The sequence below is a fragment of the Notolabrus celidotus genome, chromosome 18 (genome assembly GCF_009762535.1).
Source record: "Notolabrus celidotus isolate fNotCel1 chromosome 18, fNotCel1.pri, whole genome shotgun sequence".
NCBI classification, from domain to species: Eukaryota; Metazoa; Chordata; class Actinopteri; order Labriformes; family Labridae; genus Notolabrus; species Notolabrus celidotus.
The window spans coordinates 2,756,193-2,768,144 of NC_048289.1; the positions used below are offsets into that span (position 1 = coordinate 2,756,193).

General features: G+C 41.4%; 1 protein-coding gene across 1 annotated transcript; it reads right to left on the bottom strand.

Annotated features, from left to right (window-relative positions):
* Positions 1-8,267: 8,267 nt before the first annotated feature.
* On the bottom strand, positions 8,268-11,005 carry LOC117830247 (putative nuclease HARBI1). Its single transcript, XM_034708281.1, has 2 exons — positions 10,950-11,005; positions 8,268-9,653 (listed from the first exon to the last, which is right to left on the bottom strand). The coding sequence occupies exons 1-2, from the start codon at positions 10,950-10,952 to the stop codon at positions 8,967-8,969; spliced, it is 690 nt and encodes a 229-aa protein (XP_034564172.1). The 5' UTR covers positions 10,953-11,005; the 3' UTR covers positions 8,268-8,966.
* Positions 11,006-11,952: the final 947 nt, after the last annotated feature.

Sequence of the window (11,952 nt, forward strand, 5' to 3'; positions counted from 1 at the left end):
ATGACATATTTTTAACTGATATAGCAAAAAGTCTTAAAGACCACTTCCAAACGCAATGAACTGCTTTCAGTTCAGTCTAAATGACTCCGCCTTTGGAATTGGCCTTTAGGACTTCCTTAATTTGCAAAAAAAAAAAAAAAAGGCCATGACTGTCATGCCAAATATTGAGATTTATATTTAAATAATAATAATAATAATATAATAATAATGATAATCATTATTATTATTATTATATTATTATTGTTAATGTTATTGTTAATGTTCCAAAAGCATCTGTAGCCATGACATTGTTCTCTTGACGTTTCTATCTTTCCAAAATTGTTTTCATGTCCGGGTGCCCTTTTCCCAAGGCTGCTTCCCCGACTCTGCAGCGCTCTGTGCCCATGGCGGGCAAAAGCGGGAGCCATACAGTCTATGGTGAACAGTTTTTAGAACCAGGCTGTGAACATGTTTATTTTTTCTGTAAATATTGTCTTTAAATTAAATGTTATGATGTTATATGAAAACAGAGAGTAATTAAATTGAAGTCCAAAACCAGATTTTCCTTTGGGTGATGTTCCCATGTATTGCAGTGAAAAAGAATGACATTGTCCAGTTTGTTCATTCAGCTTGCATGCATGTATGGTAAGAACCGTGTGCTCCTTTCATCTTCCAACAAAAGACTAGGCTACCTGCCCTAATTTATACACCTGTTCACCATCAGCAGACATTCCAAAATGTATCACTGTCAGGTAAAACATCACCATCTAGTGGTTAAAAAAATACATAACAAATGGCTCTAAAAGTTATTATTAGGTGTTATTAGGTGGTTGCACAAGTCTTCAGTATAAACATATTTCTGAATACCACAAGGGAATTTCAGTAATTCATTAAGGCTATTTATCTTGAGCTAACACTCTGTATCAACTCTGAAAATAAATCATGCATTCACCATTAATTAACTCATTAAAAAACATTCACCACCAGTATCATGTTGATGAACAGTATCATGGAAAAGTATGATTATTTGAACGAGCATAAATGAAATACCAATACTAATTGATTACACATTTTAAAGAAGACAAAAGAATAAGAAGTGTATTTAAAGTTTACTTATAATACATGTAACTATGTTATGAAGTTATTACTTAATGAAGTAAGGATACGGAAAACTGGCATGATTTGGCAAACTAGAAATATCTTTTGGAAAAGGTGATGTCTTTATCCTTTTCATACTTGTCAGGGTGTGTTAAAGCTGGGGTTGGTAATCAGATTTAGATACACTTTTTGTTATACTGGTTAAAATGATCTTTATGTCCTGATGGCAATCAATACATGATGTGTTCTTAAAAAAGAGTGAAAAAAAACTGCTATCTACATCCGGAGTAAACCTGGGAAAACACCAACCAATCACCGTTTTTTGGCTCCCCAAATTTTAAACCTATCAAATCCCGTCCAGCCGTTCTGCCCGCCTCCTGCGCGTACATTTCCCCAACGTGCACTCCTCCGAGTCCCCGTCTCCTGCCTCTGCTTCCCCTGACTCTATTTACTGCCCCTCTCGCTCGTCCCCGGGCCTGTCCCCTCTGACCTGATGAGGTGCTTTACTCAGGACTGTAGTCCGGATCAGAGTCTAAAAAGCTCTCACCAACAAGCAGAATAATTAATGACGTTCAGTAAGTCCTACAGAAAATATATATTTATTGTAGCGTTTGTCCGGACGCTGTAGTGATGACGAGTCGATTCGTGAACACGTTGAGTTTTAATAACCGGTCACTGTCGGCCGTGATCACGCCAACCAACAAAACAACAATCAATGTTTGAATGAATGAAGAACTTCTCCTCTTGTCTCTCCTCTCTTCCGCTCACACACTCTACACCTCTCCTGATGCCTTCACTGACCATCAACACTGTAGGAATTAAGAACATCTACACTGAACACGTTTAACAAACAGTAGAGCTGTTACAGTATTATATATGTGTTATAACTTTTCTCCTGATATCATGTCACCAGTACACCTGGATAATGCTAGAATGATAGTTGTGAGTACTAACAGCAGCCATGTTTGTTTGTGTTTTTAACTTTCACTATGAGAATGTTTTGGTGAGGACCGGTTTTGAATCAGTCACCATCATATGGTCGAGAATCAGCGGCGCTCGTGCATGTGAGCGGGGGGGGGTGTCGTTTTGGAGGAGCTCCAAGGGAGGAGGGGAGGGGTTAGACGGAGTCATGAGGAAAAGCTACATTCAAATTCATGCTGGTTTTCCGAGACTACCAACCCTAGCTTTAATTGCCATCAGGACATAAAGATCATTTTAACCAGTATAACAAAAAGTGGATCTAAATCTGATTACCAACCCCAGCTTTAAACAAGTGCAACTCAATGGTCCTGTCAAACATATACTTGAAGCATACGCAAGTTTCTTGTTGGGCTTAACTAATCAAATGCATCAGGTGGATTAGTGAATTCATCAGCTAACTTAAATGATCGAGCTAGGTCCAGGCCTATGGTCCATGCCACAGACTGTATCAAACTCTAGGCTCGGAGCATTCGGAGCTAACTCTAGGGAGGGTGGCAACCTGCTCGTTAATAAAGTTTGTCATATAAATTTCACTTACCGGAAAAACTGGAGCGACGAACGCTTGGACGGTCTGTTAGAGCAATTTATAGCACAACAAGCCATATTGATAGTCAGATATCGGCATAAAATACACTCCAAATGACGAAAAAAGAAGGAACAAAGAGAACATTCAAGGTCAGTGACGCGATTAAGCTAAGGTCAAAAGTGCGAGATCTAGCATTGTGGCAACCAGCTACTAGCTACTCATCCATCTGTCAGTCAACTTGACCACGCCCCTAATATTATAATTTATGCACGAGCCTTTCCCCTGAGATCGTCTAAATGAATGAGTTACATAAAAATTCACCCCCCTCACAGTGAGAGCACATCGAGAAGTGAGCTATTCAGACTACACTGTTTTTTTGTACCAGGCTGTAAACATGTTTATTTGTGCTGTAAAGATCGGCTTTTTCCAATTCATGTGTGTGTCACTTCCGGAGCCAGCCTCAAGCAGATCCTCGATGAACTGCAGATTTTAGCACTTCCGCATTGACTAATTTTTCTATACCGGAGGTTGGACACAGCCTGATGACATCACGTGCTCTGAGAAGACTCCATTCCACCACACATACCAATGTTAAAGAAACAGTAAAACCTCAAAAACTGTGAAAGATACAGAAAATAGTTGAATATAAGATAAATATTTAAGATTTGTGAACATTTTAAAGTCAAATGAAGTCTGTAAGTTGAAGGATGCTGAAGTCTTTCTTTCAGTGGTCTTTTTTTTTTATTGAAAATCAACAGTATTAAACAAAGGAGAGGTTAGACAATGCTGTGTTTTTCTCCCATAACAACTCTAATTACAAAACACAAAACCACACAGGGATGGACATACAGAACAAACAGCCACAGAATAGTTATAAATAATACAGTAGACATTTCAGTCAGTTAGTCAAATAGACAAAAACAGTCAGTTACACAGTTTAGTTATCTTTAAAAGAAAGAAAGCTGGGTTGTAATCATATGAACAAAACTGACAGAAATCAATTGGAAGGCAAAAAACACAACAGAACTGGAGGCTATGGCCCTCTTTTATCAAACATGCGTACGACAGAAAACTGCGTGTACGACAGAAAACTGCGTGTACGACAGAAAACTGCGTGTACGACAGAAAACTGCGTGTACGACAGAAGACTGCGTGTACGACAGAAAACTGCGTGTACGACAGAAAACTGCGTGTACGACAGAAGACTGCGTGTACGACAGAAAACTGCGTGTACAACCATTTCCACGCACAGGTTGGTATTTATTAACCTGAACGTGGGTGGTGGATAGACTCAAATCCCACGCAGGTCACGGGGGGGGGGGGGGACGCCGCAGTCAGTCAATGCGGCGTCTACATATATGTCTATGGTGGTGTCGGTCTCTAGCTCAGACATGTTTTCCGTTTTTTTGCCATAGAGTGTCCCTCCTTGTCGTAAATTCTGTGGTCCATCCCGGCTGGACCTTGAATAATCAGAGGTGAGATATTTGAATGACGATTGTTTTCAGCTGCAACATTTATCAACACTTGATCAAGCGTACGCGGTGATTGAGCCAGATATGCATGTTTCATAAACAACACGTGAATGTTGACGTAAGCCGATAGCTGCACCCACATCTGCACTGGCTTCTACACTAGATTGTAGTGGTGCAACGGATCATCGTTGATCCGTGTTCCGTACGGATGCCTCTCCACGGTTCGGCACGGACGTGATCCGCGGATCAGTTGATGAAAAAAGTTGCGCGTGTTCACGTGATGACTGCATGTTCAATCCACTCTCACTTGTCAAGCACAGCGGTAGTCATGGCAACCGAGGAGCAGAGGAACTTGAAAAACCTCCTGCATCTCTTAAGTCACATGTATGGGAGCATTTTGGTTTCCCTGTGAAATACAGTGAATGCTGAATGTGCTTGAGCCACATTATGAAATTCCGTTGCGCACCCACTACACCAGAGGCCGTCAATACGCAACCCGTGGACCGCATCCAGCCGCCTATTTGTGGCTCCTGAACTGTTATTCCTTCACTCTGTGTTTTGGTCGGGTCACCATGTGTTTAGCAGGACTTGTCTCCATGTCAACGATACGCAGACAGGCTGTTACTGGGTCACTTAGGGCCCGATCTACTAAAGGTTTGCGTGTATAATAACAGATGCAAACTTGATAGCGTGCGCAAAGCTGACGTACTTACCGGGAGCACCGAGGATTGCGTCTGTCAAATGAGCAAAATAGCACTCGCAAATCATTTAGCGTGTTTGCCTTCATGAATATGCAGAATACATGTAGCTCATCAGAACGCGCAAAATACTGGGAGGAGGAGATGCAAGTGTAATCATTTAGCACACGCAATGTGATCTATCAAACCTGAAGCAGATAGCGAGCGCTGTTTTTGCGTCTATATTTAGTACGTTTGAAAGGCAGGTGCAAATCAAGCGGCAACCTCCGGTCTAAAAATATGAGTCAACGCGGAAGTGTTAAAGCTGCAGTTCTTCAAGGATCCGCTTGAGGCTGGCTCCGGAAGTACCGGAAGTCACATACACATGAATGGGAAAAAGACGATCTTTGCAGCATTAATAAACATGTTTACAGCCTGGTACAAAAGATGAGTGTAGTCTGAATAGCTAATTTCTCCATGTCCTCTTACTGTGAGGGGGGTGAATTTTTTTTCTAATTTGGCAATTTAGAAGATATTGAGATTACTAGTCTTCCAATGAGAGGCACAGCTGCCTGCAGGAACACTGCAGCTGTTGGCTAGGAGGCTCAAAGCCCGCCTCTTTACATCACACTGGCTCGACAGAAGCAATATGGCTGCCGCTGCCGATTGGCTTCAAAACAGCGTTTATTTCATCGGCAGATCTTCTGTTTTTTTCTCACATCATTCACCTTTTCACAGATGGCCTCCAAAATCGCGTTTCTAACGCTGAGATGTCTCTGCTGGAGTTCACCGATGTGTTTATTTCCCTCCTCCACTAAAACCTTCAACTCCATAACTTCAAACTTCATTTATCACTTAAGACCACTCTGTTCTCTCAAACTCTCCATGGTGACAGCCGATAGCACACGCAAAATCCTCATTAAAATAGGGCGGTCCACACCACTTTTGCACTCGTTATCATTTGCGCACGCAGTCTTAGTAGATCACCCGCAACACGCCCAGAAATAACACGTGCAAAATGATTATTTGCACACGCAAATTAGCACTCGTTATTTTGGATCTAGTAGATCAGGCCCTTAGGGTGCAATTTTTTAACTTTTAACTATGGAGCAGTTCACATATTGGTACTTTGCCAGCTGTAGGACCCTAGAATGTACAAAAACGGTGTGTTCAAAGTTTGCAGCTCAAAGAAAAGTGGACGGTGAAAATCAGCGATTGAAAGAAGAATGGCGTGAAACTTTTGAAGTTCCTCTGCTTCTTCACTTGCCATGCCATGAAATGCAGTGAATGAGGCAGGACTGGGCCCACAGTATACAGGTGTTTTACAAAATAAATAGAGGACAAAGTTATATTTGTCTTGTCTTCTTTTTTTTCTTTTTTTTTGGTGATCCGAAAAATGATCCGATCTGTTACTCAAAACCGTGATCCGATCCAAACCGTGAGTTTTTTGATCCGTTGCACCCCTACTAGATTGATAAACACACACAGACAGATAACACCGATACACCCACAGTTCACACACAGGCTGCTATATCTACTGGGAGAAGAGAGAAGTACATATAGATATATATATATATATGTGTGTGTATATATATATATATATATATATATATATATATATATATACACAGTGCTGCTCAAAAGTTTGTGAACCCACAACGATGGTTAGATTTTTTGTAAAAAAATACTAAAATAACCTTATTAAATGTTAAGTTATACCCCAATCCACAATACTGACATTCCAAATAATGGACTCAAACAAAAGAAATAGTTAAATTGTCATTCTTTATTTAACACAAGTGGTTGATTTAAGAAAAACTCAGATATCATGGGTGCGAAAGTATGTGAACCCCTTCAGTTAATAGGATATTGCACCTCCTTTCGCAGAGATAACCTCAACCAAACGATTTCTGTAGTGACTTATCAGTCTCTCACATCTACTTTGGGGGATTTTTGCCCACTCTTCCTTGCAGAACGCAGCCAGTTGAGAGAGGTTGGATGGGCGTCTGGCATGAACTGCCCGCTTCAGGTCCCGCCACAGCATTTCAATGGGATTTAGGTCAGGACTTTGACTGGGCCAATCCAGAACACGAATCTTCTTCTTTTTCAGCCATTCCTTGGTTGTCTTGCTGGAATGCTTTGGATCATTATCATGTTGCATGATCCATCTTCTGCCAAGCTTTAACTTCAAAACTGATGGCTTCAGGTTCTGTTCCAGGATGTTACAATATTCCTCAGAATTCATGATTCCCTGGACTATGTGGAGTTGTCCAGGTCCTGAGGATGAAAAGCAAGCCCAGATCTTAACATTCCCACCACCATGTTTCACTGTTGGGAGAAGGTTCTTTTGGTGGTATGCAGTGTTGACTTTTCGCCAAACATGGCGGTTTTGGTTGTGACCAAACAGTTCAATTTTTGACTCATCTGTCCATAGAATGGACTTCCAAAAAGCTTCAGGTTTCTCCAGGTGCTCTCTGGCAAAGTTGAGACGGGCAGCTTTGTTCTTTTTTGTGAGCAGAGGCTTCTTCCTAGCAACCCTTCCATGAAAGCCATGTTGATTGAGTTTTCTTCTTATTGTGGAAGCATGCACATGTGTCCCAGATGCAGCAAGAGAGGTCTGCAAATCCCTAGATGTTATGTTTGGGTTGGCTTTTACCTGAATTATCATTTTTCTTGTGGCTCTTGCTGATATTTTAGAAGGTCGTCCACTTCTAGGTAGGGTTGTAGTCTTTTTCAGTGCTCTCCATTTGTAGATGATCTGCCTCACGGTGGAACGATGAAGCTCAAATTTTTTGAGATGACTTTATAGCTTTCCCCAGACAAATGTGCTGTCACTACCCTCTTCCTGAGGTCCTCTGAGATCTCTCTTCCTCTCGGCATGATTGACCTGTATGGGTTCACCTGGTAAGACTAAAGTGACCTGGTATTTCTTCCCTAAACATCTCTCACTTTATTGGTCCATTTCAGTGGTTAATTTAGCCACCAATTTGTCCCACCTGATTCTACTTAACTGCTTGTTTTAAGCAATGCAGCTCAGGGTTCACTAACTTTTGCACCTACATCAGTTGATAAAAAACTCTTTTTAATTTACTCTTGACTACACAATTGTTTAAAAAAAAAAAAAAAAAGTATATTGAATTGATAAACCTATACCTGCTATATCATATAAAAAATAACGGTTCTGATTAAATAAGGAAATCAGGTTGAAATAATAGAAAATTCCAAAATGTTCAAGAGGTTCACAAACTTTTGAGCAGCACTGTATATATATATTTATCTTCCATGTTTAGTTCAAATTCTTATATTTTTTTCTATAAAATGATTTACTGTTGCTTTCTAGTTGAAACTGTTTTTTTATCATTCTGTTGTTTTTCATTCTGTTTTTAAATATTTTGATTATATTGTTTATATTTTGGTTTCTTAAGTTATATTGTGATGTATATGTTTATAAGTGCTGTTCAAACATTGTCAATGAATGGTTATGCCAATAAAGCTCCATGAATTGAACTAAAGTGAAAGACAGACATAGATTTAGATTTTTAAATCTTCTTTATTAGCCGCTCTACACGGTGAACGTGTTCATGTTTTCCAGCTCATTGTTTCAGAGGTGATGTTTGATTAATAGATAAATACAAAAATAAACAAACATCATGCTTTCAGCCTACTGCTGAACAGCAGGTCTTCATTTGAAACAGAACATAAAACACTTCTGTAGCACCAGATAGACCTAAAATAGTCCAGATCACCTGAGGCCCTGTAGTACCTGAAGTCCAGGAGAATCCTAGACCTGATGAGTCCCACACAAACAGGTACAGAGCAGGTGCCTCTGTGAAATGTCAGGCAAAAGATCAAACAGCCGTTAAGCCTCCACACCACTTCACGGCAGCGCCCATGTGGAGGTTACATCTTTATTTAATATATTTATTTTCAAAAAAACATTAACACACTCCAAGAACAAACAATCCTAATCATATTTACAAAACTAATGCTACGGCTTTGAAATGTCTTTAAAGATGACGCGAGGTCGCAGCCGACCCCATCCGGGGTACGTGTCCTCCTTATTCCACAGGGTTCCACACTTGGTAAGTGAGTACGATCACCGATGAATGAAACCATCTCACTCACCTCGCTCATCCAGACCCAGGATATCACCTGCTGCCACACAGATATTCTGGAGAATGCAGCAGGCAGCAACAACCGTTGGGACAAACAAAGATCGGATCTCCAGGGCCCTCAAGAAGATTGAGCGCCAGTAGGATGGTGCAGGCATGGATATCCTCCATCACCAAGGAGAAAGTACCCATCTGGAGGATACAGGGCCTGGCGGTACATTGGTGATCTGCGCAGAACAAGTGCATCATGCACTGAGCCTGGATTGCCAATGTACACATCCACAAATGCGCCCTTTGCATTGCAGATGCCTTGCAACAGAATTGAAGGGAACTGTTTTCTGTTATAATAATATTTTCTCTGTGGCTCTGCAGGAGGAACAATTCGGATGTGACACCCGTCGATGGCACCAGCTGCATGCCGGAATGCCTCATGGCCAGCAAGGCAGACAAAGCTGGCCCCCACCTCCTCCATCTCCTCTGGCTTTGGGAAATGAATGACTCGATGGAGTATTGCCATCATTGCCTCCACCAGGTTGTGAAGAATCCTGCAGACTGTGGCCAAGGGCATAGAAAAGATGTCAGCAGTAACCCTGTAAGAGGCTCCACAGGCAAGCCAGTAGAGAGTAACCAGCACCTCTATGTCACGTCCCCAGACGTGAGTTTTTTCACCCGGCAGCCTCTGCATCAGCAGCTTGAAGCTGTCCCTGGACAGCCTGAAGGCTGGTTTCAAGTCGGCTCCAGAGAAGAAACTGGCAAGGATGGGCACATAGGCATTGACCATTGGATATCTTTGCAAGGGACTTTGGTCCTGTTTATGAAAACAAAAGAAAAATATTTTTAGATGTATTTATTTATTAGCATTGATTTGAATAGTTATTATGCATGGTAGTTATTACTTGTGTTTTTACCACAAAAATGTATTGAGCTGTATGTTAATTGATATTTTGTTTGAATGTTTTAATCCTTCCAAAATTAAATTCCCCTTTAACACCTGACCTGTTAAGTGAGGTGTGAGAAAGTTTGTATTTCTGACAATTCTTGGTAAGTGGTAAGAGCACAGGTTATGAGTCAAAAGAGATACAGTGGCCTACATGACCATGACCATGACCGACAGTGGCTGGTCATCAAGAGCAGTGTACTGAGTAAGCGCCTCTGTTATTTTCAGTGCTCGTGGGTTGTCTCTGGACTTTTTCGCTCTTCTCTCCAGCGTTTGCTGCAAAGTTGGCTGAGTTGCAAAGTTGGCTAGCTTTAGAAAACTCCTTGAACTCCGGGCTGTTCTTCAAATGCTTTATCAAATTGCTCGTGTTGAAGGAGCTATTTTTCTCCCCTCCTCTAGACAGTTTAGCCGTGCGGTGTTGTGGTATTCAATGTGCTTTGACGAGTACGAGTACGAGTACTGACACGTGGTATCGGCCCGATACCCGATACTGGTATTGGTATCGGTGCATCCCTACACAACATAGAGAATTATAAATCTCAAGAGATTATAGTCTATAAAGCAGTGCCCACAGAACATTACTAAATAACTACAGCTGAGTATAACCAGTATCATATAATCAAAGTGGGAAAACCAATATTTAATACAACTCATTCAGCTGAAATATACGGTTTGTAACATAAACCACCGATTGGACTTTAAAACTGAAATGAAGCGTGTAATACTCCTGGTGTTATAGGTTATTAAACCATTGTCCAAATATATATAAATAAACAGGAGGGCCTCCTAACGGTCGTGTGAACTATGTGGTTTTGTCTTCTTCTGGGTTCTATCCTACAGCTGCAGCTTTAGTTTTTTTATTGTTAATTATTACAATTATATTCCTTTTAATGACGTTTTTCTTGTCATCTGACGGTGTACTAAAGCATGCAGAAATTGTGATAGTATTTGACGACCCATACGATGTTGAGAGTAACTGGCGCTAGTATCGTCTCTGTCGCTAGCTTACACTGACAACTGAAAGGCTGTACTGGAAAAAAAGGTCACTCCTTTGTTCTCTTGTGTTCTAAACGTAGTTGTTTGACAAAAGTTTTACTTTACTTTCCTTAAGCAATATGTGTGCATTTTTACCATTCAAGATGTTTGTAGTAAGGAGACACAACTTACCATAGACAGCTTCAACCGATGGAGATTCAGGAATGTAGCATGGTGTGCTTCACGGAAACGTGGCTGCATCAGGATATTCCCGACCACATCGTCTCCGTTGACGGCTTCCAGACTGTCCGGGCAGACCGGGATAGCAGTGAGAGCGCTGTGGGCCCCCGACCATGTTATCTACACAGGGAAATCTCACATGTCATACTGGTAGCTGTTTACATCCCTACATCATGAAGCTGCCACCACCTGTACACTACACTTCACTGTAGGGAGGGTATTGGCCAGGTGATGAGCGGTGCCTGATTTCCTCCAGACGGGACGCTTGGCATTCAGACCAAAGAGTTCAATCTTGGTTTCATCAGACCAGAGAATGTGGTTTCTCATGGTCTGAGAGTCCTTTAGGTCCCTATTGGCAAACTTTCATGTACTTTGTATCGAGGAGTGGCTTCCATCTGGCCACTCTATCATAAAGACCTGATCTGTGGAGTGCTGCAGAGATGGTTGTCCTTATGGGAGGTTCTCCCATCTCCATAGAGGAACGCTGGAGCTCTGTCAGAGTGACCGTTGGGTTCTTGGTCACTTCCCTGAACAAGGCCCTTCTCCCACAATCGTTCATTTTGGCCAGGCAGCCAGCTCTAGGGAGAGTCCTGGTGATTTCAACTTCTTTCATTACGTATGACGGACACCACTGTGCTCTTTGGGACTTTTGCAGCAGAAATTGTTTCTGTACCCTTCCCCAGATCTGTGCCTTGATACAATCCTGTCTCAGAGGTCTACAGATGATTCCTTTGACTTCATGGCTTGGTTTGTGCTCTGACATGCACTGTCAACTGTAGGATCTTATACAGACAGGTGTGTGCCTTTCCAAATCACGTTCAAAATGTTTTTAATTAATTTGCAAAAAATTCTACAAAACATTTCACTCTGTCATTATGGGGTATTGTGTGGAGATTGATAAGGGATTACATTTTTTTAATCCATTTTGGAATAAGGCTGTAACATAACAAAATGT